The sequence below is a fragment of the Cyprinus carpio genome, chromosome A1 (genome assembly GCF_018340385.1).
Source record: "Cyprinus carpio isolate SPL01 chromosome A1, ASM1834038v1, whole genome shotgun sequence".
Taxonomy (NCBI): Eukaryota; Metazoa; Chordata; class Actinopteri; order Cypriniformes; family Cyprinidae; genus Cyprinus; species Cyprinus carpio.
The window spans coordinates 8100794-8128552 of NC_056572.1; the positions used below are offsets into that span (position 1 = coordinate 8100794).

General features: G+C 36.0%; 3 protein-coding genes and 1 pseudogene across 3 annotated transcripts; 3 read left to right on the top strand and 1 right to left on the bottom strand.

Annotated features, from left to right (window-relative positions):
- Positions 1 to 1096: 1096 nt before the first annotated feature.
- Positions 1097 to 7580, top strand: LOC109065094 (annotated as a pseudogene).
- Positions 7581 to 8060: 480 nt separating this feature from the next.
- Positions 8061 to 10017, top strand: LOC122139250 (acyl carrier protein, mitochondrial-like). Its single transcript, XM_042735871.1, has 4 exons — positions 8061 to 8265; positions 9014 to 9142; positions 9271 to 9358; positions 9560 to 10017. Exons 1-4 carry the CDS (start codon positions 8062 to 8064, stop codon positions 9649 to 9651), a joined length of 513 nt encoding a protein of 170 aa, XP_042591805.1. The 5' UTR covers position 8061; the 3' UTR covers positions 9652 to 10017.
- A 2197-nt stretch (positions 10018 to 12214) lies between these two features.
- On the top strand, positions 12215 to 21138 carry LOC109095481. Its single transcript, XM_042735958.1, has 11 exons — positions 12215 to 12630; positions 12969 to 13325; positions 13828 to 16092; positions 16210 to 16280; positions 16405 to 16463; positions 18054 to 18211; positions 18325 to 18483; positions 19033 to 19225; positions 19464 to 19685; positions 20203 to 20359; positions 20917 to 21138. The coding sequence occupies exons 1-11, from the start codon at positions 12588 to 12590 to the stop codon at positions 20989 to 20991; spliced, it is 3759 nt and encodes a 1252-aa protein (XP_042591892.1). The 5' UTR covers positions 12215 to 12587; the 3' UTR covers positions 20992 to 21138.
- A 224-nt stretch (positions 21139 to 21362) lies between these two features.
- On the bottom strand, positions 21363 to 26536 carry LOC109095401 (voltage-dependent calcium channel gamma-3 subunit-like). Its single transcript, XM_042766319.1, has 5 exons — positions 26432 to 26536; positions 26132 to 26357; positions 24628 to 24711; positions 23706 to 23846; positions 21363 to 22462 (listed from the first exon to the last, which is right to left on the bottom strand). The coding sequence occupies exons 1-5, from the start codon at positions 26534 to 26536 to the stop codon at positions 21702 to 21704; spliced, it is 1317 nt and encodes a 438-aa protein (XP_042622253.1). The 3' UTR covers positions 21363 to 21701.
- Positions 26537 to 27759: the final 1223 nt, after the last annotated feature.

Genomic DNA, 27759 nt, shown 5'->3' on the forward strand with positions numbered 1-27759 from the left:
TAATTTCTCCAAACAAACTCATAAATCTTGGATTGCCTGGGGGATTTTTTTAAATCATTCCCATGATATATTTGCAGACCCTATGTAATGCCTTATCCCAATAGCAAAGAAAGGGTGTGACATGGTGTTGAGTCATACAAAGAACTGAGCACACCGACTGATATATACTAACAAAGGACATCAAGGCTTTATTTTCTGAGGAAAGGTCAAGCACATGTAACAAACATTACAATAATCCATCAAGGCATTTTAACTTTAAACCATGGCTTCTGACCAAAATACCAGTCCATGGACCATAATAACGCTTCCTGCAATGACAAAGTCCATCCACTGTTGTCCTCTCACATCAAAATCACCAGCATATTTGTTTAGAACTGTTTTTGCTTGTAAACATTGCTTGATCTGTCCATATTTCTCTTCTGATTCAGACTAGATATCTTTTTTAACCGGAGAAAGCAATATTATGGATAATGGACTCACATTTTAGCTAGAAGCAACAGTTTGAAGTTAAAAACATCTTAATTATGGATTTGGTTCTTAAAAACACACAGCTTTTTGCTAAACAAGTCTTTTATTGTTGGACTGGAGATGTGTGGATTATTGTGATGTTTTTATGTCTGTCTAAATCTAAATCCTGCTCTTCTGAAGGCCCTTTAATCTTATTATATGATAGATTATATGTTTGTTGTTACAACTGAAAATTTATTATCCAGTAGCATACTCGAGTAACACTAATCTGAAGATCAGAGAATGTTATTGATTGGTTTTGTCTGCAGTCTGGACTCGCGGGAAGGTTGAATGTTGCAAAATATTCCAGTCTCGTCAGTTTAGAAACAGAAGTCAAAACCAACTTTTGAGCATTAATTTGTCTCCTGGGTATGTAAATATATATTAATTCAGTGAAAATGATTGTTTGACCAGCCAAATCTGTGTTAATCCATCAGTGCATATCGATTAAATGTTTGTGTGGTTGTTTACAATTGGTTGTGATTCTCGTAATGTTTTCATATGTCAGATTGATACTTTGACGTGCAAGCACCTATGTCTATCAGCAAATACAGAAAAAAACAAACATATCAACATATTAGTTTATATGATGTCAGAGGAGTTTCTCCCTAATGAAGATAAAGAGACAGTAAGTTCATATGTTTATATATTTGTGAAAGCACCATTTAAAGAAAAAAAAAGAAGTTTATTTTTATTGTCCAGAAAACTAACTAATATCTGCCATATCTGTCGTACTAGGCTGTTTTGGTCATGTACCATAATATTCTTTGAAATACGTTGGAGTGCTGTGTAAATACTGGTAATTTATGGCAAACATGGTGCAATGCTATGGTATGAACATCTGATATCCTCACTGTACCACAGTAGTACTTTTTTAAAGGTACCGTATAATATTATTATATATACAGTTAACAGGTATTTATGTGTTTTATTTAAGGTTTTTACTTAACATGACAGTCATAAAAATGATTTAATTTGTCTTCCATTTAATGTTTAAGCTGAGAAGACGACTGGAGCACCTGAAGCGAGAGTACGAGAGGACAGCACAGACTGCAGGTAAAAACATGCTGTATTTGTGGTTATGCAAGAATTTATTTTCAAACTGATGTTAACATTGTTAGACTGAATTGATTTCTGCAGTATAACAGTGCTCGAATTGTCAAATAATTGAACCTGTAATGAATATAATTGAAGAACATTTATTGACTTTAATTATTTCTGTTTTTAAATGTTTCTTTGATTGTCAGATAAATGATGCAGGTTTGTGATACTTCTTCAGTGGCGACATCAGAATATTCAGAAAACCATCAGAATCTGCAGTTACAAACCAGTAAGGCTAACTTCAGTCTGACATTATAAAGAGATAAAAACAGAACAGAAACAGTTCTAATGTAAATGTTGAAGAGAGTTAAAATTGAAAAAAGTTAAACACATAATAAAGCTTATTCAGATGGTAAAGAATTCTAAATACTAATAAACTGTGTTTTTTCTTTGGCTGTTGCAGGTATAGTTGCAGAAAGAAACAGCTCTGGTTTTTCAGCTGTACAAGGATTCCCTGCATCCAATTGGTACTTGCTGAGATTATGTCCAAACTGCCGTTCTCTCCGGTGTTCAAACGAAGCCTCGCTCCCTGCCTACGTTCTAAGCGCAGTCGACTGCGCCTACGGAACAAAGAGTGAGAATCAGATACTGACATCAGCCAAGAAAGAGATGGAAATAGAGACAATATTTGTGAAAAGGTGGACACTGAAATAAAGGAGGGCAGTGGATGTACTGGTAAAGAGAATAGTCTGAAAAGAATGAGAAAATATGGTAAGATGAAAGAGAAGGACTATGAAAAGAAAAAAGAAAGAGAAAATGAGAGGATTCCACGTGAGATGGAGAAGATCCAAGATAGACTAGTAGGAATAAGAACAGCTGGTAAAACTGCTAAGCCATCACAAGAACTAGAGAATGATGGGAAAAGAGAGGGAATTTGTGAATTGAACTGCTCTGTGAGCCAATCAGATAACAAACTGCCAATGGTTTCAGTTGAAGAAAAGCATTTAGAAATTCAGAACGTTCACTGTAGCCAGGAAAAAGTTAATGTTGTGGAGAAATTACACTCAGATCCAGCTGTGTCTATCCAAACCTCATCTCTCCCTCAGTTAACTGAGGCAGTACATATTACTGACAAATCAGAAGAGATGCTTAAACAAACTAACTCAGATAAGGGATATGATGACAGGACAGACATTAAACAATCCTCATTTACATCTGGCGTTCTGGACTCTTGCACACTGGTTGAGGGTTTACCATTTCCAGTGGAGTATTATATTTGGACTACAAGGCACATGGCTGCATCTCACAGTCCTGTTGATCTAGATGCTGTCATTTACAGCCAGCTCACTGGGGGGCGGGGCAGACGCAGGCTCAGCCAATCGCAAACAAGTGGTAGAGGTCACATAACCCCAGAGCATCCAGTCTGCAGGTCCATCAATCAGACCAGATGTGGAGGAAAAGGTCAGAAAGGGAGGAGAGGCCATCGAAGAAGCACTGTAGGTAGGGCTTCATGCGGCAAAGCTGCCCTTGATTGTACAATATCACATCCTGCAAGTGATTCTCAAGCAGTTTTGGAGTCTGTTATGGAATCAAAGTCCACGTCTCAAACTGAATCACCCAGCCAATCAGAATTGGACCTTGAAAGGCTAGAGGCAGAGTATCAGCCAGTCCAGTCTCCTGGGCCTTCAGTGAGTTTAAAGCCAAGTCCAGAGCAAGGAGTTACTCAAGATTTTAAGCATCTCCCAGACTCTCAGCTTTACTTTGATTCCCAACCCCTCTCAGATTCAAATTTGTACCCTATTTTCAGAAGAAAACATGGCCAAACTGGAAGAGAGTCTGAGACAAGTACAAATAAAGATGGTGAGACTTATATATATTATCTGTTATCTCTTATTCTGAATCATAAATTATGATTAATGTAATCTTGTAGCTCAAACAGTAGAGCATGACAAGGTCATGGTTTTTGAAAGCATTGTAAGTTACTTTGGATAAAAGCATCTGCCAAATGCATGACTGTAAATGAATTCTATGTTCTGCAACAGTCATGATAATACATGTTTGTGAATGTGTTTTGTGTTTTAGATCATTCACTTCTTCTGCCATCATTAGCTTCACTCATTCAAGCTCTTCAACAAAAACTGGACTGCTGGCTGCTATTGATTTCCAGGACTTCCAACTACCTGATGAAGATTTTGGACAACTAAAGTTAGAAAGATTATGCTTGTCCACTTCAGCTGTGGAACCCTTTGCACAGTGTCCCCTAGTGTACAACACACGGCAGAGCAGCAGGCGCCAGAGAGCCAATGGGAGAAAAAATAATTGTGAAGCATGTTACTCAGTGGGTGAACTATTTTCTCCAGAAGCCTTAACTACCTCTTCTCTTGAGGATAGTTTACCTCCTTGTAAGTCAGACCCCACTGACCTGTCACAGTCAGAGATACAAAAGGATCACAATACTGTAAATGAAATAAAGGCCTTCTCCTCAGATCTGATGGACAGTAGACAGTTTGGCAAAGACAGAAGCATAAATATTGAGAGAAAAGTTGAGGCACCACTTGAATCCTCAGAAACTGAAATTGTTAATGAGATTCAATCACAAACTCAGATGCAAAAAGAATCTCACATGGAGAACATCTCAACTTGCCCTGTGATACTGAATTTGAGCCCATCTTTGACGTCAAACACGCAGAAAGGTCAAGACCCTGTCCTAACATTTTTGGGAATATCCCCTCACTTTTTGACTCCAGGTTCACCCATAGAATTCAAGTCACCTCTCTTTTCTCCCTCTGTTATCTTTAAGTCTCCCTCTTCAATCACACTTATGAAATGTGTGTCTCCAAAATCAGTCTCAGCTAAAACATCAGGGAACATCAAAAATAGTATCTCTGCAAAAAGTGGAGATCAGGGAGGTTCTGAAACACAGATTAGTCAAACTCAAATTAGTCAAGAAACAATGATAGAAATTCAAAATACTGTGAAACCACATACTTCATCCCAAAACAACACCCCACTGGGATATGAAAACTTAAATGGCCCAAGAACTAAGTCCTCATGCATCTTGGAAACTGAACAGATACTTGAATGCAGTCTTGAAATGGAAAGTAATCGTGAATGTGGAAATGAAATCAGTTGCACACTGGAAAATGAAGCTCAACTCCACAATATTCCTGAACCAGTGAGTTTTGAATAATCTGAATCTGAAGTCCAAACCCAGAATAATTCTGAAATGGACGTTCAAACCTATAAAGGCTCTGAGCTTGGGTCTGAATTCCAAAGAATTGGCTTAAACCCAAATGTGAAACGGTTTCATTGTGGTAATAAACTTGGTGCTGAAGGTCAAACTCCTGTTGAGACAACCTCTTTGGACACTTCCACCTATCAGAGAACAGAAAGAAGGACTAGTTTTTATAATAACGGTACTCAATTAGAGGAATGTAACACTGATGCATCCAACAACCGGACACTACATGAGGAAACCCCAAGTGGCACTTCATTCTCTGATGTAGTTTGTTGTCCTGTAGTCCTGCAGGAGATGCATACTGTTAAGGTGTTATAAATTAAAATAAATAATTTGTTAATATGCAATGCAGCGATATGTGCATAATTGTCCTAAGGTCTAATTACCTGCATATGTTTGTGGGTGATGATTGTCTTTGTACTCAGGTGCTGGAGGGCAGATGCGTGTTGGACTTGTGTTTGGTGCGGTGGCCATCGGAGGAATGGTGCATATGTGTGGCAGGAGACTGGACCGTTTGCCTTTGGACTCAGATGAAGGGAGTTCAGTCGTGGAGTCTTTTACACACCTGGACATTCACACAGGTAAACCAATTTGCTACAGCATTTCAGCATAAAGGGTCAGTTAAAAGGTCAATTCACCCAAAAATATCATTTACTTTAATCTTACAGACATTAATTAAAGTATAAGTAAAATAAAAACAAAATATAAGATATATGTAAAATAGATCCCTCTGATTTGACTTCTGTGTTTGTATTTGTAGTCTGTCATGTCTTTGCAAGATATTCCAGACTCTCCAGGATTGCTTTGTGTGACTCTGGGTCACTTGGAAATCACTGAGGCAAGGTAATAAAAATGGCATAATATAAACACCAAAATAACTATTGGATGAACCAAAACTATGACATTTTTCACTCCCTTCAACACATTTTTTTTCATTCTGAACACAAATCCTAGGGCCACTGCACTGTGTTATCTTCAAGATTTGGTTTTTATGTTGTAGAACTCAAACTTAAAAGCTAATCTTATTCCTTATGTTTTCTTGAGTGCAGGATTCTCTGCTGTCCAGGTATGGATGGGTCGTTCTCTCAGAACGCAGTGTGCAATGACACGTTACAAGCAGTGTTAGGTGTGTCTAGTTGTCGGCTTGTGTGTTGCTCCACCCCTGGAGATCAACAAAGAGTCAGTGTGTTAACAGTGACTCAAGAGGGAGGGTAATAAAGCATCATGTTTATGTTAAACACCTGTGTCTATTAACTTTTTAATGTATCATTGACTTGAAATATTTAAGCAAAACTATTTATTTACTTGCTTCATTCAGGGTAGTGAACACTCTTCTCCTGGCCTCTGCTAAGCAGAACATTCGGACCCTTGCAGCTGTAGAGGGGGAAAAAGATGCTCTGATTGGTTGGACAGAATGTAAAACCCTCCTTATATGGTGATGAATTTGGCAACATTGAGTTTTAAATGTCTTGGAAAGTCTTTTTTTTTAACTGTATCAATCCTATACATCCTTTAAGGTATAATTAAATTTGATTAAATTAAAATTAGCTGAAAATGTACTCACCTCCAGGCCTTCCAAAATGTGTAAGTTTGTTTCTTTGGAACGGATTTGGTGAAATTTAGCATTACATGACTTGCTCAGCAATGGATCCTTTGCAGTGAATGGGTGCCGTCAGAATAAGAGTCCAAACAACTGAATAAAAACATCACAATAATTCACAAGTAAGCAACTAATGTAATCCACTTTGTGAGCAAGTGATGTAATGCTAAATTTCTCCAAATCTGTCCCAATGAAGAAACAAACTCCTTTATACTTGGATGGCCTGAGAGTGAGTAAATTGTAAGCAAATTTTCATGGCTGAAATATTCCTTTAAATTTGATCAAATTATTTTCTGATGTGGTACTAAAGACTAAGCAGAATTTAGAGTCAATTTTGTATGTGTTTTCAGCACATTATTTGTAGTTATATATATATCTTTTGTTAGAATTTGAATTTTATAATTGATTATTGCTTTGGTCATGCTTGCGAATTTCAGGAACATGAAAACAGGCCAGCTGCTTCAGACTATATACCTGGAAAGGACTTTAACCATGACAAACTGCATGAAGGGATATTCTTACAGAGTAAGCCAGTGTATTGCTCTTGTGTCAGTGAGTGTGTGTTAAAAGAATGAGTATGTGCCAGTGAATACAGTGATAAACGCTTTCTTTCCTGCAGGGTGTGCTGTGTTACTTCAGAATGCAGGAAATGTGTGTGATAAAGAGATTAATGCATCTCCTTTTACTCTGATTGCCACAAATCCTCTCACTGGCAAACACATCACACTGACTTCTATCAACTATCCTGATCAAGACAAACAGCAGTAAGACTAGAAGCAATACATGTTGTAGTTTAAGAACACAATGTTAGCAGAAAAATCAAATCAGTACATATTTGTCTCTTTATCAGGGTTAAAGATGGTAATGTCTTGGGCTCTGGGCTTGTTGGTATTTTCCAGTCTGGTCATCTTGCTGTTTGGGATCTCAGAAGAAGCGTGTGCTGGATGAGTTGTGTCGACTAGCCCGCTGGGCAGGTCCAGACACAGCTGCTGGCTGGATATCTGAATGGGGATGTTAGAGTGTTTCATTATACATCTACATAAATAGACCATACATCTCTAATCAGCAAATTGTTTGCAATCACTTTATTATTATTCATTAATGCCATGTTAAATGATAAATATAAAAAAATGTTACAGAAGGTGTTTGTTGATTACAGTTAATATAAGCATTACAAGAGAAATATTTGTACTGTTTGGATGTGATATGTAAAGTATATTTTACAAAATAAAATATAAATCTGTGAATCGACTTAAACACTTTTAATGGCTTTAATGTTGAGATTAAAGTTTTTAGCTGAGAGAATGTCAAACTGTATAAATCTGTATTGTCCACAACTAATATGTAACGAAACATTCATAATCACATTTATATGATAATCAGATGTGAGACGTGTGCGTGTGTATACAACTGTTTTTATACAGTCTATGGTATACACACATTAATAAAGAGGAAAATGTCAACTTCGCTTTTATAGTTGACACGTTTGTTAATATTATAATGTACACTGAAGATTGATTTTCTTTCAATGTGCTAACCTGAAATATAGTTTATGTATCAATAATAAAGTTAAACATTTACTTAAGTTACAATCCCTAGAATTTTTTTTTTGTTGTGGTTTTTTTTTTCAAATAGTATCGTTTTGAGAATTTATTTTGGATCCAGAGTGTCGCGCATGCGCAGTGACAGTCTCGTGCATTGTGGGAGCGGATTGAGAAACATGGCGGCGCGCATCATTGCCCGGTGTGTCCGATCACTTAACCACCGTTCTGTATATTTCAATCGTATCAATACTGCCGCGACATTAACAGCAGCTCCGCTCACCCATGGCCGAACATTTTCATATCTGACTAATGGACACAAATCTCCGCTGGCGCAGGTGCGTGTTAGTGATTGACTCGTGACATCCAATGACCTACCCGTGTCTTTAGTTAGAAGTACTTCAGCCTCATTTCACTTAATTTCAGTATATCTATATGCAGCTACAAAATAGGTTTGAACCAACTTAGTTACCAATAATGATAATGTTTTCTAATTTAACTTTAGTGTTAATATGAGGCTGAATAGATCATTAGACTGGTCTGTTTTTTAATTATCTTGTTTGCAGTAATCAGTTCTTCAATCTGGTTTATATATAGATGTATGCAGTGCAAGATTGCATGTGTACCTTTATGATCGTTTAAAAGTGTCTGTATTTATTTATTTATTTGTTTGTGTGTGTGTGTGTGGTATATTTGCTGCATCTATATTTTATGATATTTAACAAGTATATGATTTACTTATCACCTCATCATAATACTCATGTATCATTGGCTATTGAACCGAACCTCCAGTACAGTGTTGCTATTGTTAGCTTAATCTGTTAAAATAGTTTTTGGTAACTGAAATCGAAAACATAAATATTAAATAAAAAACCTAAAATTAGATTTAATTTTTTGCATTGACAACAAAGTGAAATGGATGAGTTTTAAGTTGAAGTACTAACATTACTAAAACTGAATAAATAAATTAAAGCTAAATAGAAAATCCAATTCAAATAACTATAAATAATACTAAAATAATACTGTTCCAGTTGTCTGTCTGAATTAATCTTTGTAAAATGTATTTCGTTTTGTTTTCTTTTGTAGATCTCCAGCAGCTCATTTCAGGTCTTGCAATGGAGGCAGTATGGTGACTTGCCCCCATTAACCCTAGAGACCATCCATGACCGTGTCCTCTACGTCCTGAAGCTCTATGACAAGATCAGCCCTGAGAAGGTAAATATCCACCCGTTTGATTAGATAGGCAACATGTTTGGCTGAAATATTTCAAATTATCTTCAAATATATCACATTCAGCATATTTACTGTGTTTGATGATGACTTAAAAGTATTTTACTTAATAGCTTCAGGCTACATCTCACTTCATGAAGGATTTGGGATTGGACAGTTTAGACCAGGTGGAGATCATCATGGCCATGGAAGATGAATTTGGTATGTAATTGCATTACAATAGTTTATATTCTAATTTCAAGCATAATGTTTCTCCCGTTATGACCCTTGATTTATATTTATGTATTATTTGAATGTATGCATGGTTCTTTCTGTGTATAAGGATTTATAGAGAGATTTTTATACATGGTTATGGATGTATATCTAGTACCCACTTGATAAAGTGTTTGCTTTCATGTACAGGTTTTGAAATCCCTGATGCTGAAGCAGAGAAGTTGATGACACCACAAGAGATTGTTCAGTACATTGCAGACAAGAAGGATGTTTATGAATGAGCATAAATAATCATTGTGAGTTTAATTACTATTCAGATCTTCTGAAAATTTGTGTCACTTAAAGGGATACTCCACGCCAGAATGAAAATTTTGTCATTAATCACTTACCCCCATGTCGTTCCAAACCCATAAAAGCTCTGTTCATTTTCGGAACACAATTTAAGATATATTGGATGAAAACCTGGAGGCTTGAGACTGTCCCATAGACTGCCAAGTAAATAACAGTGTCAAGCTCCATAAAAGGTGGAATGTCATCCTCGCCACAAGGATGTGCTGTTTCTATGTGTATTTAGCTTTGATCGATGCATTTCATACCTTTTATGGACCTTGACACTGTTATTTACTTGGCAGTCTATGCCAGCCTCCCGGTTTTCATCCAAAATATCTTAAATTGTGTTCCAAAGATGAACAGAACTTTTAAGGGTTTGGAAGGACATGGGGGTAAGTGATTAATGACAAAAATTTTATTTTGGGGAGGAGTATCCCTTTAAGGTGAACCTTACATTTATGGATGCTTATGCTTCTGCTGTTCTTCTTTATTCTTTTTGTATTTAGATGCGTGCTTAAATTGGTGTTCATAATTTTGTTGGTCTGCACCATTCTCTGCTAGATACATGCACAAGCTCCTTTCAAAAAATAAGAGTGCAATTAATGTGAATAATTCATGTGAATTCCACAAAATAAAGACTTTAAATCAGTTTAAAGAACCTTATTTATGTCTTCAGATCTATGTTATTAATCTGTGCCAATGTGATCAGTCTGTTCATCAATAGATCATGGGTTTGTTTTTGACAGTTTCTTTGTTTCTGATATAGAAAAGAATCCCACCCCCCTTTAAAAAAAAAATCACATTTTGTTGCTTTGGAGCCTAAAATGAAGACAGACACATTTTTGTTTTATCCAGCTGTATTTACTCAGTGCAACTTAAAGTAACAAGTGAAAGATATAACACCAACATGTCAGAAAAAATAATTAAATAAACAGAATCACTGAGTTCTAAGATCACAAGATCATTCATCCTAATATGCTAACATTCTAATATTTGGTGCTCAAGAAACATTTCTTATTATCAATGTTGAAAACTGTTCTACTTCTTAATATTTTTGTGGAAAGTGTGATACATTTTTTCAGGATTTTAAGATGAATAGAGTAATAAAATAATTTGAAATAAATACCTTTTGTTATAGATTTCTGTCAATTTTGATCAATGTAATATGTCCTTTCTGAATAAAAGAAAAATCTATTTAAAAAAAAATAAAAATATTATGGAAATTATCTGTATGTGTAAAACAAGAAACTTATATTTCGGATTGGCTGTATTTGGTTTGTTATAGCACTGCCTACTGGAAATTCTTTCAAGTCTAACATTTTAGACTTTTCCAGAGTTGGAGCCAAGAGAGTTTAAACAGGTTATATTTGGAAACAGTAGTACTTAATTTTATCCCCTGAAGTTAACACTAATAAAACTAATACAATCTAACCTTTAACTGACACCAAATAACATTAGGCTGTTGACATCTATTGCAGTGTGGGCTTAAAATAGTGATACTTTGAAATTTTTGTTCACATTTGCACATGGATTCCTTTAATGCCATTTCTAAAGTTTGTGTATTTCAGAATCGGCTCCTCAGCATAAAAGATGTCTGTATGTCCTTCAGAATATTTAAAACATTAAATATTACACAGTCAAATAATCTGCCTGTGAAGCAAAATACAGAGAACGTGAATTCAGTGAGAACTAATGTTTATCACAATTTAGGATTCCAGCAAAACTATTAGATGATTTATGATATATCATTCATCCTTAATTTAGATTTTAAATAAGCAATAGGCCTATTTCATTTTTTATAAAAGCATGGTTTATTCAGACTTGGGGTTTAAATTTAACCTTCAGCTTGGTGTGCAAGAGAAGAACTTTGGTTGATGTTAGGTTCAAAAGGGCTTACATTTAAAAGACACTCCTGACTTAAATAAGCCCATGTTTCCTTTTCAGGTGTAATAAATCCTTTGCCCTCCCTCTGTGTTTATGTGTGTGTTAGTATGTCAGTGGACTTCTGCAACTACCTCTTGCTGTGATGATGAGAAGCTAGAGAGGGACGCTCCGGGCATTTCCTCTTATTTTTTTATTTTTTATTTTTTTTGTTTGTGAATGTCAGGATTTCTGTGCATTAGGAAAAGGTTAAGCAAATTTTTAAATGAAGTGAGAACTTAATTTGAAATGAAATGATGAAATTTAAAATTAAGCAAATGTTTGAGTTTTATTTAATCTCAGAATAACTTTTTAGTTTTTACTTGGCTTCACAAATAAAGCTCCAAAGGAGAAACATCTGAGCTATTTAACCTGTCCTCACACAAACGGCTATTCCTTGTTTTAAACACAAACGGCTATGCCTTGCTGTCTAAAAAGTCTTGATTTTGAGACACAGACACTGTATGACCTTCTATGTTCATCTATTTTCTAGTTTGAATTGACAGCACAAGCTCGTCAGGGGAGCGCAAACAAACACTCTCTCTGTTTTCTCTCACACAAACACACACAACCTGGTTTATTAACCTAATCTTGGAATCTCCTCTGTCCCCGTAACTTTTAACCGCTTCCGTCCCATTTTTTCCCTGTTAAAAAGATGCCTAATCGTAATCATATGTCTGCACAGTGTTTTCTACAGCCTGCAGTCGAGCTCGCGCGCTCACAGAAACGCACATGCACGCGCGAAACTCACAAAGTGAGCTGCGGTCGGTTTCTGCGGCGGACTGAAGGATGAACTTAACTCTTCTATAAAAGTCTTAAAAACAGAAAGAAAACTGATATTAATCCTCGTTATAGATACTTGTAACTAGTTTAAGTATTGTTTACATCATATTTTAGGGTTGTTAAATATTCTTTATGGAATTAACTGTGACAACGGATACCTTCCTGGAATGTTTTGGGTCGCAAAATGCGTCGTTTTGTGTATCTTCTCATATTTATTTTCGCTTCAGGTAAGACGACCATTTCATTCATATACGTAGAGATATTTACATGCCAAACAAATTATTGTCGATGAGCCAATTCTTTAGAAAAATTGCATTCAATATAGTTTTTAAAGAATATTTATATTGTGACTAATCTTATCCCTATTAAAATGATCACAGTAGCCTTAAAATTTACTAGTGGGCCTAATTATAACATGGCACTGAATGATTATGCACCACAGAATTTTACACACAAAACATAAAACTGTTAAAAAGTAATCATGGTACTGAAATTCATGACCTTACTAAAAATATGTAATGATTCTTAATATATTGAAGGTGACGGTGATGATGTTTGTCTGTAGGTAACACACTGCTGAACTTGAGGAAAGGCTGTGGAGAGAAAATTCTTGGAGAGGGGACCGGCAGAGTTCAGTACTCTTTACACCCAAACAGCCTTTTATTTAACAGAATTACCAGTGACAGCACAGAAAAACTGTTGGACGTTACCTGCACATGGATTATTGATGCACATGAAAATCAGACTTTTTGGATAGAGGTCAGTTCCTTTGGGGAAGGTGCTCATATTGGAATTAAATTTGGGGATGGGAATACACTGACCTATGAAAGAGAGGAGCGGGCACTGTTCTCTGGCACTGGGAGAACCATCATTAAATGGAGCTTGAGAAGGACTGATGAAACCTTTGCCACATTACATCTGAGTAAGTCACTTAAAACAAAAACATGTTTTTAGACATGGTCCCATCTTAATATGTTTGGACTTGTATAATCCCAATACCACACTAACACACATGGTACAATATGGTACAAATTCCACAACAGAATGATTTCTGAAGAATCTTGTGACACTGAAGACTAGAGTAATGTCTGCTGAAAATCAGGTTTGCCATCACAGAAATACATTATATTTTAAAATAAGCCGAAATAGAAAACAGTTATTTTAAACTGCAATACTATTTAATAATTTTACTGTTTTACAGGAGGTTAAAAAATAGCCGTGGTGACCATAAGAGACTTCTATCAGATTATTATTTTTTTAAATCTTAGCGACCTCAAAATTTTTAACATTAGTAAATGTGAAAAATATGAACAATACCCAGTGAGAAGGTTGTATTTTTGTTTATTTCCCTTAGTGTTGGAATCTTGTGAATAATCTCATAATTCCTGTTTCCATTCATCTTTGTGTGTGTGTGTTTTTCTCAGGATGGAACACGTCAGAGGACAGTCACACTCTTGCTTTGATTCCTTACACCCACTCTGATGCTGACCCAGTGTCTCCCTCTCCGAATGGCTCAAATGATGTAACCTACACCCCTGACATTCCAGTGACCAGCAATGCAGCCCCTAAAACACACTCTCTCAGGGGTGAGAATATACAGCAGGGCGGAGGTGTGTCTGACCTGGACGATAAGCGCAGACCCCTCTTTCTGCAGGAAATCACCAACAATAGAAAGGAAACGGCTGGAGCCTGGATCTCCGACCTTCCACTCACTGGCACACATTCTTATTTTGATACACAAACCAGCTCTGCCCTTGACACACACGTGAACACACTCACAATGTTGTCCACTGAACCTTCTTTGGCTCAGTCTTCCACTGAAATCCAATTACCACTGCTGTCTGTACAAACTACACCCCGACAGGCAACTGATGTGGCTACAACAAGTACACTTTTAGCCACAAACAATGTTGCACACACTGTATTACATAGAGGAAGTTCACATCACATGCACACACATGCACTCGAACTGCACAAAATTAACTCCAAAACAAGTCAAAGAGGTGATTCAAGTTCAATGTTTCCTACTTCCAGCTTTATGACAGTAAGTCCACATTATATTCAGCCATTCAACAAAACTTCTAAACAAAAAGACTTCCTTAGTGACAGTTCTTACAAGGCTAAAGCAACCACAGAGACGGTCCCAAATAAAGATGTGTTTACAATATCAGAGAACACTGGGACGAGTCAATTTAATTCAATTTTTTGGAGTTCAAACACAATCTCAGATGACAATCAACCTATATCATCAGAGATGGACAGGACAGAGCGCTCTCCAAGGTCAACTAATCCAGATCAAAACATTACTAATCAAACAATCTACGATGATTCAGTACTCACTACTAGTGCGCCTGCTAGAGTATCAAAGTTTCCAGATGTCAATCAAACCAACACATTAGCATTTTCTGATAGCGACACGGCTGAATACTCAGGTTACTCCACGTCTCCAAGTGAGGCATCAATAAATGTTACCAGTGAGAATGAGCCAACAACTTCAGACGAGTTCATGCGGACTTCACGGAACACACTTGCATCTCCAACTTTAACTTCTCTGGAAGCATCAACCACCCACATGTCACACACCATCCAAAGTCACCGCGATACAAGCACCCAAGAAATCAGTTCTACATCTTCGTCAATCTCTTACCGGACTTCACACAACAATAACAAAATCAGTGCCTTCACCACCTTCCCAACTACCATCCCTCCAGACCAGACCCCTACTAAGAGTCCTAGTACACCAGAAGGGGACAAGGGTCTGCTACCATCTGAAAGTGATTGCCTCGGTCTTGCATGCACCACATATTTACCATCAACAGTAAGAGGCAAACAAGAAATCCCCATCACCAGCTCTCCACCAGTCTCTTTGTCGAGTCCTCAGATTAGTCCTAATGTGACTTCTGACCTCATGGTGGAAAATAGCACTACAGTGAGATTTGAGAACCGCACTGATTTAGAGGAACCTGGTGTGTCCCCATCACAAGTCCAGAATACCAACACAAAATCAAGTATGCAAACTGAATTCTCTACATACACATCTACACCCCAGTATTCACCTCATTCTTCTGAAAACACGCAGAGCAATGTAGGATTTTCCGATGTAAGTGATATCAGTGAGATGAGTAGTGGTCAAACAGTGGGTAGAAGTCATCTGAGTCCTACTCAGACTAGTGCGACAGGTTCAAAGATGACTATTGGCTTATCTCCTTTTAATGACATTCATACCAGATCAACAAAAATCACTAATGGCTTTACTGCCCACACTACTGTCACATTGAGGACTTCATCTGACATCACAACTCCTTACATCACACAGGCCAGTACAGCTGATCGTGGCATTCGAACCAGCACATCTATTAGTGTGACCACTCCACATTGGCAAAGCAGTCAGACCTCTGCGGTTCATCCACCTTCAATAACTACCCCACAGATTAATCCACATGCCACGTCCACAGAAACGACTTTGTTCCAGGTCAAGACACACTTTCCAGTGCATAAACCCAGCACTATCAGACCTCCCCAACATATAACCACAAGCTCTTATCTTATTCAAACAAAAGCACACACAGTATCTACACAAGCAGTCACTCAGACATCTTGGATCCATTCTTCTGCATCCAGCTTTGACAGGAAGTGGCCACATGGACGACATTATTTTATAGTGAAGGACCAGCCAGCAATCATCAAGGGTGAGATACAAATCTGTCATATTTGCTTCTTTGAGATCTATAATTTAACACTTTTCCACATTTCTCAGTAAACATTAATCTTGTTTATTTCCTGAAAAATATATGTTCTTTTTTTAGAGAAAACATTTCAAGTACTCTTACAAATCGTTCTGGAAAGAGATTATGCCCCTAGTATGAGGTTGCATGAGGTAAAACCATTTGAATTACTTTATACTACTATTCAAGTCTGTGGTCGATACATTTTAAAAAAAATGTTTTTGAATGTTTGAATGTTGCCATTGCAATGATGTAAATAACCATCCACGCCTGCAGGTGGAGACATTCCTGCAGATCCTTTCTGGATTTCAGAATCAACATGTGACCTGGCACAGGTAAAACATTTTACTGACATACAGTACAGGTCAAAAGTTTGGAAACATTACTATTTGTAATGTTTTTGAAAGAAGTTTCTTCTGCTCATCAAGCCTGCATTTATTTGATCAAAAATACAGAAAAAAATGTAATATTGTGATATATTATTACAATTTAAAATAATTGTTTTTAAATTTATTATACTTTAAATTATCATTTATTTCTGTGATGCAAAGCTGAATTTTTAGGGTCATTATCACATGATCCTTTAGAAATCATTCTAATATGATGATTCATTATTAAAGTTGGAAACAGTTCTGCTGCTTAATATTTTTTTCAGAACATGTGATACTTTTTTAGGATACTTTGATGATAAAAAAGTAAAAAAAAAAAAAAAAGAAGCTATGTTTTTTAAAATATAAATATTTTGTAATAACAATATACACTACTGGTCAGTAATTTGGGGTCAGTAATTGTTTTTTCTTTCTTTTTTTTTTAAATAAGATCAATACTTTTATTCAGCAATGATGTGTTAAATTGATAAAAAGTGATAGTAAAGAAAATATATTATTAGAATATATATTATTAGAATTTTTTATTTTTTGAATAAATGCAGCTCTTTTTAACCTTTTATTCATCAAATATATTAGACAGCAGAACTGTTTCCAACACTCATAATAAATCAGAATATTAGAATGATTTCTAAATGATCATGTGATAGACTGGATGTTACATGTGAGACTGAAGGCTGGAGTAATGATGCTGAAAATTCAGCTTTGCATCACAGGAATAATTTTTTTTTTTTAAGTATTTTCAGATAGAAAACTATTATTTTAAGTTGTAATAATATTTCACAATATTACTGTTTTTTCTGTATTTTTGATCAAATAAATGCAGGCTTGATGAGCAGAAGAGACTTCTTTCAAAAACATTAAAAATAGTAATGTTTCCAAACTTTTGACCTGTACTGTATATATTTGTAATTGATCTTTTTTGATGTATGCAAGTCACTGCGGGTTAGCTAAGAGACTAGACATTGCTGTAATTATTGATGAAATTCATAATTCAGTCAGTACTTAGGAAGAAGTTGCTGATGCAAATGAATGAATGTTTCTTTTATGTGTAATCCTGTTCTTACTAATTATTTAAATTTTATGTATGTGACCCCTAGAGAACCATGACTGAATTGAAGAGAGTTTGTGAGATTGTGATTCCCATGTAATGTTAATGCAAAATTAAACTAAATATAAAACATCTTCTTTTAAAACAGAATGAATAATTATAATATTATTATATAAAATATAATATTATTATAACATTACACATATTACACATTTTAGGTTTCAAATCTCAGGGAGTACTTCAGGTATTAAATAATTTAAGTTGCAGTGGTTCAGCAGACAAGAAGATTTTGAAAACCTGATCTAAAATCTCCCTGAAAACTCTAAAATCCAATATCTAAATGGATGATGTGTTAAATGTTTTTTTTTTTTTTTTTGTAACAACTTTAAATGTTTTTACCATTACTTTTGATCAATTTAATGTGTCATTGCTGAATAATTTCCTTAAAAAAAATCTTTGATTGATTTTGTGATGGTTGTTTTCATAAGTGGTCCAGTTCTGCAAACAGTAGTCCAGTTCCAAACAGTGGAAGCACTGTCCTGGCTGGGAAGGATGGAGTCTCTGTTACAGCAGGTGGGGTTAAACCCATTGCCAAAGAAAGGAATTTTTGTGGGTGGAGTTAGAGTGAAGAATATTACTGTGGGAGGTGAGTGTTGAACAAGATCTTAACCAGTAACAGCTGTCTTAGATATGTTTCACATTATTTTTATTTGAACCAATCAGAACACCTATCATATGTTTTCTATCTTTTCCTCTCAGGTTTGCAGACAGATGTTTGTGAATGGCTGTTTGAATGTCTATCTGGGTTCCAGTGTGTTTCTTTAAAAGGCAATGCCACCTGTACATCCGTGTGCCACTCTGAATACTGTAAACATCAGGGAATCTGTGTCCATCGCCTTGGGCAACAGCCTATCTGTCAGTAAGTTACATATAAAGTTACAAGCAGGGTAGTTTAACATAGCAGATTCCGACTTGCGGCATAAAACCTGGTCCTAATTGCGATGTATTCTGGTCAAGACCTGCTCATTTATACAAGAAGAAACCATAGAGTTTCCAGTAGGACTGATTAGCCCTGTAAAGCCAGAAATATGAAATAATAGTCAGAAAAAATGCAATATGGTGCAGCTGCTGAAATTGTAATATTTTTAAATTGTATGGAGCAAAATATATAATGCAGTGCAATACAGTGATGAATGAGAAATGTACAAATGAATGTTCCTCAAAAGCCTGATGTATCATACTAACAATATAAAAGGTTTTGTTTAGGGTATGTTAAATCATAAAGATTTCACAGTAAAAAAGACACTTGTACTACGACTTGAAGAAAGATGGTTATACTAAAAGCCAAGGCCTATTACTTGCTAAAAAAAAAAAGTAAATAGACAACAGAAGGCATGTAGTAGATTGTGTACAACAGGAAAGTTCATGTTGGTAATTTAGGGGCCTTAACCAAGCTCTCTCTTTCTGAGTGTCCTGTTGGGGAGGATTACTGGTTTATGGGTCAGCGTTGTGACTTCCGCATGACCCGGCCGCGTTTGGTGGGCGTGTGCTTTGGTGTACTGATTGCTGTTGCAGCAGTCATGGCTCTTCTGTCTTATCTCACGGTGCGCCGTTTTAAAACCACACTAATGCAAGCCAAAGTGGAACAAACACGCAGCAGGTATCACGTTCAATCATTTTAAACAAACACTCCCATACACTCATCTGTAGCTTGTTTTTGTTATTGGAAATAGTTTGCAGGAAACTGTTGGCCAGTTAAAACAAACCATGGTTTGTGATAGCGCCACTAAAAGCGGCACAGGGAGGGACGGGGTCAAGTGAACACACACAAAAACACTCTGATACAGTATGTGAATTTTATTAATTTATTACTTTGTCTTCTGTTTCTGTGGACACAGTTATCGCAGATTTAATCACTTTGATGAGCTTTCGGCTCGTTTTTGGGGAAGGTCCTGGGCGGGTTCTCAGGACTCATTGGACAACCCTGCCTTCACCCGCTCTGATGAATTATTACACTTGCGAGCACTGGACCGTACCTGCTGTTACCATGACGACACTCTTTCTGTGGTATCCACATACCACGGTAGTGGAACACACCTAAACACCATCTATCCTCATGGGTAAGATTAGCATATTATTGAATCAATCATGGTTTACCATAAATACCATGGTACATGAATTTGAGTAGCATGGCACACTACTGTTCAAATGTTTGGTGTTAGTATGGGAGTTTTTTTTAAGAAGAAGAAGTCTCTTATGCTCACCATGGCTGCATTTATTTGATTAAAAAAATACAGTAAAATAGTAATATTGTGAAATATCACATTTTCTGAATTTCATTACTCTAGTCTTCAGTGTCACATGATCCTTCAGAAATCATTCTAACAATTTCTTATTATTAGAAGTATTGAAAGCAGAAAAAAACAGCATTTATTTGAAATGGCAATTTTTTTTATAGCAGTATAAATGTCTTTAATGTCACTTTTGACCAATTAATAAATTCTTGCTGAATTAAAAAAAAAAAAAAAAAACTTACCCCAAAGTTTGAATGGTAATGTATAAAGTACCATAGTATGACCATAAGAAGAGTTGTGAAACTGTTACACATGATTTTTCCATGTATGTTTGGGCTTACAGTTCTCAGTATGGTTGGGATCTCAGCAACTGCAGCTTGGCAGATGGTGTGGTGGATTCTGGGAAGGCTAGTGACCTGTCAGTCTGTAGCTGGCCGATCGAGCCGATTCAGTGGACACCATTCCCTTTGCTGCAGCAGCTTAACAAGAATACCACCACAGTAAGACATACACAAGAGTCTCTGGGCTTCATTTGTAAAATGTTGTGAGAACCTGTCCTACAGTCGATCTTAAGAGCATTTATCAAATCTGAGTAAGTTTGAACCAGAGTACGCATAAAAACAAAAAAAAACGTATGTACAACTCTCTTTCAAATGTGAAATTCAGAAATCGCGAATGACCATGAAATTGTGCGCAGCTAAATGGTTTCAGATCGCTGCCTTGTAAACACCACTTAATTAATGTCATTGACATATAATAGAGCACCAGTCAATGTCCGAATCCTTTACTTGAGAATTATAAGCAGCAAGAATTGCTTAGTTTTCCAAATACCTGCAGTACTCCGACTCTCTGCCGCAAGGAAAAGTGTCTACATCTGCTTAGACCCTGACACAGCATTAAACACTTTTCCATGTCAAACACCATTTTTGTAAATATGAACGTTAGCATGGATTTTAGGGTAAGATCATATCTGTGTGTATACGCACGTTTTATAAATGAGGCCCTCTATATTTATATTGTTGTAACTGATTAACACATAACTGTTCTTCATGTCCAGGTGAAAGTGTCTCGTCCTCGCTCTTACTGTGAAGGCATGGAACTTGTGGATTTAGAGAAGAGTTGGACAGCTTAATGGACACTCTTAGAAAACCCGACAAGCTCTGGCCGAGTGTGAGAATATTTCATCTGTTTAAGGAAGACCATTGTTGTGCCAAACACATATAGAGCCAATCTAATAAATTCTCTTTTAACTGAAAAAATACTCCTTTGGGATCTGCTTCCAGTGTACACTACCATTCAAACATTTTATTGATTTTTATTTTATTTTATTATTGCAAATTAATAGTAATTAATATTTAATTAATAAGGGGGCAGGCGTGGCCTAATGGTTAGAGTCTGACTTGTAACCCAAAGGTCGCAGGCTCAAATCTCATGTCTGGCAGGGATTGTAGGTGGGGGGAGTGAATGACCAGTAACCCATACTTGGAATTTGTGCTTTGCATTTAACCCAGCCAAGTGCGCACACACACAGCAGTGAGTAGTGAACACTGTGGATATGCAGTGGGCAACCATTTTTGCTGCAATGGGCACCTCATTCGTGGGTATTGAGTGTGAAAGAATGCACTGTTCATTTACTCCCCCACCCACAATTCTTCTCATACGGATCTAGAAATGACGGATGAACCAATGGACGCTTTTCATATTTCTCAGTTCTCAGAAACGGAAGTCGTCATATAGTTATGTATTTTTTGTGTTCCATTTGTTTCTATAGCAGATATAATCTTCACTCAGACCTTTCATATAGTCTCATACAGCAGCAGAGGTCTTAAACCATTCTTTTTTTTACACCGGAGTTGTTCTTCTTGTCGCAGTGCCACTTTGAGGCATATATGAGGGCTCTTTTACAGCGTTGGAATTGTCATTCCCAGAATTGTGCTCATGCACTGGGCTTTTACTGGGATTTACTGAGTTTAATTTATAGTTCTGCGACAGCACGACTCCATTATCCAGTTTGACTGAATTGTGTTCATGTGCATTGGCAAACACAAACCTTTTCACGGTGCTCAACGAGTTCTGTATGTGCGGAAGCTCTCTTTCCGACTTCACCGAGTTCTGCATGGTGAAAACATGAGGATTTGCAAAGTTGTTATTAGTGATGACGGAGTTATGAAAATGTGCAATACCATGGCCAGAGCCTAGGGAGTTATGCGCGAGCGCGTGCGTAGCTGTTGGTGGTCCGCGTCCCAGAGCATAAAGCCCGAGGTCGTTTCTGTGACTGGCCGGAGAAGGTTCGCGCGACCGGGAGTCTGACGAGCGGCTTTGACCCTGCCTCCAGCGGTAGCGGGAACGGTAGCTGTTCGAGCGCCGATGCTGCAGGGAATGTGTGCTGCTTTGGAGTGAGCGTTGTGAACGCGCTCTCAACACACGGTGTGTGTCGATGAACAGGTGCACGGTCAGGACGCCTACAATCTCCGCTATGATGAAGGAAAGAGCGCCGCAGTAGAAGCTCCAGCCGTACCAGTGACTGCGCTTGGATTCGCTCTGGTTGGGGTCACCAGCGTTGGATGAGATGTACACTATAATGCCAATGATGTTGCTGAGACCTAAAAAAAAAAAAAAAAAAAATGCGCTTAACGTTCCTTCTTTTGCTGCAATCCACTTGTGTTTCTATAACCTAACCATAGGCTACATTGGGGACAAATGTTGGGGACTAGAAGTTGTCTCATAAAACATAAAACGTGATCATATGGAATCTTATGTAAATTATATAGCCTAAACATTGCATTTTTTAATTATACAAATGCAAAAAAAGAAAAAAAAAAGAAAAAGAAAACCTCTCACAAAGACAAAATTTGTCTTCAATACCATTTTCCAGAATCATGAAGTTGCCAAAGACACCAAACAGAAACTAATACTTTATCTTGGCACCAATTCTTTAGTTTTGTATATGAACCATTGCACGTATCTTTGTATGGAAGCCCTTTTATGCCACATAAAAAGTCAAAATTCTGAGATACCAAGTCATAATTATGAGATGAAAAGGTAGGAATTGTATTATAAAAGGTTGAAATTATGACATAAAAAGTCCTTTATAAATTTGTCAGTGTCAATTTCAACATTTCATTTCAGAATTGTGACTTATTCTCCAATAATTTTTACTTTTTATCACATAATTGTGACTTACTAGCTCATAATTTTGACTCTGTAACATAAGAAGAAAAACAAGACATAGTTATGACATAAAAAAGTCTATTTTGAGATATTAAGTTATAATTATGAGATAAAAGGACAAGTATGGGGGGAAATGCTGAAAAACAAAATACTGGAAACTAATCATAACCATGACATTAAAGGTCAAAATTATGACATAAAAGTATAATTATGTATTATGACAAAAAGCAATGGTTATGGAACAAAAGGACAACATTTCTATCATAATTATGTTTTTTTAAGTCATGATTTCAACTCATTTCATTATTAACTTTTAGTCATAATTCAGCTTTTTATGTCATAGGCCATAAGTTTGACTCTTTATGTTCTAATTATGACTTCTTTTGTAATAAATATGATTTAGCCTACTAAAGCATGATTACTTCCATTTCATCATTTTAAGAAAACCTCATAAATGTTGTTACAGTGCCACCTACTGGTAAAGACTAAAACGTTACAAGTAATGTAAAATCTGCTTTGCTATGATCAAACTCAACCCTATTCTGGGCTGCTATTGAGGGGCTTCTCCCTGTGATTGCTGTTTGCAGATACAATTATAATTGATACATTTGAAAACATCTATGGTACATACCCATTTATAAATAATCAGGTAAAAGTCTATGTGCGGGAACATACCAGCTGAGACAAAAAAGATGCCTGCGCTCAGGATAACGTTGTGTCGGCTTTTGTAGAACTCACTGGCGGCTACACACACTCCACCAATGAACAGCAGTCCCACACTCATTATAGGGAAAAGACTAGAGGCGCGCACAGCACCTGTCACACAAACACAACACAAAATTATAACTTATCTAGTGTATTTTTACATTAGTCTGTAAATTAGTGTCTCTGATACATAGCTAGGCATTTGCAATGATTTATCTAAGTAGAATTGAAATGAAAGTCAGGATGTTCTCTTTCAAAAATCTACAATGCTAACACACATTACAATATTATATATATATAACATTGTTAGCGTTTTAGATTTTTGCAATAGAACGTGACTATATATATAATTATTATTTTACTTATTATTGTTGTTTTTGTTTTACAGGTTTCCTACATATTTTTCGTTTCAAAATTCCATACTCAGCGCTCAGTCTGTATTCCACATAAATGGTTAATACAGAATTATTTTCAATGTTAGATTAAGTATGTAATACTGTCATTCAATATTTTATTATTGTTTTTTCTTTATGTGATAATTAACATGTGCTTACATGATGAGAAGAACCTGTGTATAGTCACCTGATGCAGTTTGATTTACAAAATCAAACAGTGGCAATAGTTTGCAAACACAAATATTTTTCAAATATTCTTTTACTGTTTTTTTTTTCATACTCAAATACTCAGTGACTCAGTACTTTTACACACTTTTCCAAAATGCGTAGAAACTGGGTTTTAATGGTGACAATAACTCTAGTAACTATGGGATTAAATTGGAAACTACGGAGTTTGCAAGTGCTGCTTTTCATTATAAGTTTTTATTTTTTATTTTTTATTTTTTATTTTGTGTGTTTGACCTTAAACTGAATGTGAAACATTTGTGGATACTCACGCAGTAGATATTCTGCAGCATCTTGTTCATAATCTGCATCCTCTAGAAAATGATCAATGTTCTTACAAACCCCTTTAAATATGCCTGTAAGAAACAACAAACATATTCACAATCACACATGCCTCAGTTAATGGCCAATGCCATTTTCCACATGATTGGACTAATGCTATCAAATCATTAACAATATCAATATTCTCCCATCTAATTAGACATTCTCAAAACACAGACAGGCAAACAGTATTTCTCTTTTAACTGGGCAACACATTTTCTCTTTTTCTCAGTGTCATTCCACATATCAAACATCATGAGCCAAAGTAACTATTATAAGAGTTCTAAAGCAAAATATTGAAGCTAATTAAAGTGGCATTAATTTTAAAGTGGGCTTCCATTGCTTTCGTTCTTTTTTTTTTGTTGAAGTAGGTGCCACATGCATGTACATGCATCTGCATGTTTAATAGCTGTATTTCTGTTGATGTATATTTTTGTGTGCATAATTGATGTTATAGAGTACACCAATTGTAGAGAAAGTGTATGGTCTGTGCCAACCAGCTTTCATGACTGTCTACTAGTACCCTAAATATCTCATACACACTCCTGCATTCACACACGTAAAGTGAACATGGCCACTTTGATGCCCTTTTAACAGAGTGAACGCTTCATTACACTTTCCATTAAAAGAATTGACTTTGAAGTAGGAGAGGGTGTGACAGATGGGTCGAAACTAGAGGAACGTGTATTGTGCAAGAAAGTAAAAATAATTAAATCAATAATCAGATAAATAAATCTTCCCACAGGGTTTGATTCGGCTCCAACTTATAAACATTTATAGTCATCTGACCCATAAGCATGACAAAAAAATTGGTGTGTGGTAATGACAATGATAGTAAGATAGTAAGATATATACTATTAGAGTGAATGTTTACTATATTCATGAGTAATCTAAGGTATTTTAAAGATAGCATGATACATATATATAAAAACAACAACAACAACAAAACATGGTAAAACTATTGTACAATGAAAAAAATAGCAAGGCAATTTTTGGTACTTTTTTGTAAACTGTAAAAAGTGGTTATCTGCAATAGATATTTTTACCTAATTTAACCCAAAGAAAATAGTTTTCTTAGAATAAATTAATGTATTTAGGTTGATTTGGTAATGTTATACTATTTTTGAATACTTTGTTAATTGAAATGTTTAGGTTTACATTACCATTTTTAAGTGTGCAAGTATGTATATTTTCATTATTCCAGTAACATTATTTATACACATTTATTGCAACAGCAATAGCAACTATAATAAAATCATAGTTTGAGCTATATATATATATATATATATATATATATATATATATATATATATATATATATATATATATAAAGCATTTTATCCCAGTTATGTAATAAAATATAATATAATATATATATATATATATATATATATATATATATATATATATATATATATATATATATATATATATATATATATATATATAAATTACCTTCCATGCAGCACTGTCTCCAGAGCCCTGAGTGGGTAAGTACCTCTTCATTCTTTCGGTTAGTGTCATTGTCATTCACGCTTTTGGTCCTGCAAACTCCACGCGAGTACAACCAGTAGTCGGTGCCCACCGCGATGGTCATCAGGCTGAAGGCTACGAAAGCCCCCGCCGTGGTGAGGAGCATCTGCACTCCACGGTTACATACCTTCATCCTGCTCCCGGCTCTCTAGCATCAGTGTACAATCAAGGCCACGAGCAGCTTATCCACGTGGAAATTCATTGGTGTTGATGAACTCTCACGTCTGTGACCTTGTCAGTGAAGTTTGCGAGAAGTTTTGGCACGAGTTCTTCATGCCGTGCGCCTTTACGCGTAAAATAAGAGAGATTGGGGTTTGTCTCCTTCATGACGATAAATCCTCATTTTAACACTCCAAACTTACCTTATACATCAAAAATCAACTCCAAGCAAAACTTTCTCCCAAAAGTCATTGCGGTGAATTTAGGTTTTCTCGACATTCCTTCTGATAAGACCAGTATGTCCATGACTGATCTGTGTGCATTCCCATGGATCATGGTGGGGTGGTTTTAATTGAGCCTCTGATGGATCTCTGCTCCTCATTGTGGATGTAAAGCACCGCCTCTCACTTTGCGCTCGATAGTGTCGTGATCAGCACAGATAAACTTACGCAATACAACATTAAGGTTAATACATTTATTTAACATTTTGTCATTTTCAGGAGGCCGTTTACAAACACTTTAGTTATAGCAACGCGATAATTTTTTTAGCGCATATTGAGAGAAAACGCAGCCTACGTTTATTAACACCTATTAGATGTGAAATGTACACCAAAATCTAAAATTTTCTTTTTTTTTGTTTATGACTCTTTTTGGACGTCTTTGAATGAGTGTTGTTGAAATGCAAAAATAGTATTAAAAAAAAGTATAAAATTATTGTGACAATATAAATGGTTGGACACTGACTGTTACTATTATGACATATACGTTTTTTTTAACGTGCATGTAGAATGTAACATGAACACTGTTTCATAATCTACAGTTCCTTAATATAATACTTTGATTATCAGGGAACTGTTTGTATCCCAATGACTTACTGCAATGACTGATACATTATATTTAACAGGAAAAACCACAGGTACTATATTTATATTCATATATTTCATTCTGTAGTGTGTAAGGCATAACCATTAATTATATTTGTAAGCATTTTCCCAAATCAGCATCACATATACATATTTAAATTTGTTCTTATTAAAATTAATATGAAAATATCATCCTTTCCACTTTGTAGTTGTTTCTCCACTTAAATCGGAATCAGAAATTACAAAAACATATTTGCAATACTAGTATGAATATTAGGGGAGATGTGGCCCCATGGAAGTCCAGCAATATCTGTGGCAACGTAAAAGGGATAGTTCACCCAAAAATGAAAATTACTCCATGATTTACTCACCCTCAAGCCATCCTAAGTGTATATGACTTTCTTCTTTCAGATGATACAATCAGAGTTATTAAAAAAAAAAAAAATGTCCTGGCTCTTCCAAGCTTTATAATGGCAGTGAATGGGGGTTGAGATTTTGAAGCCCAAAAAAGTATATCAATCCATCATC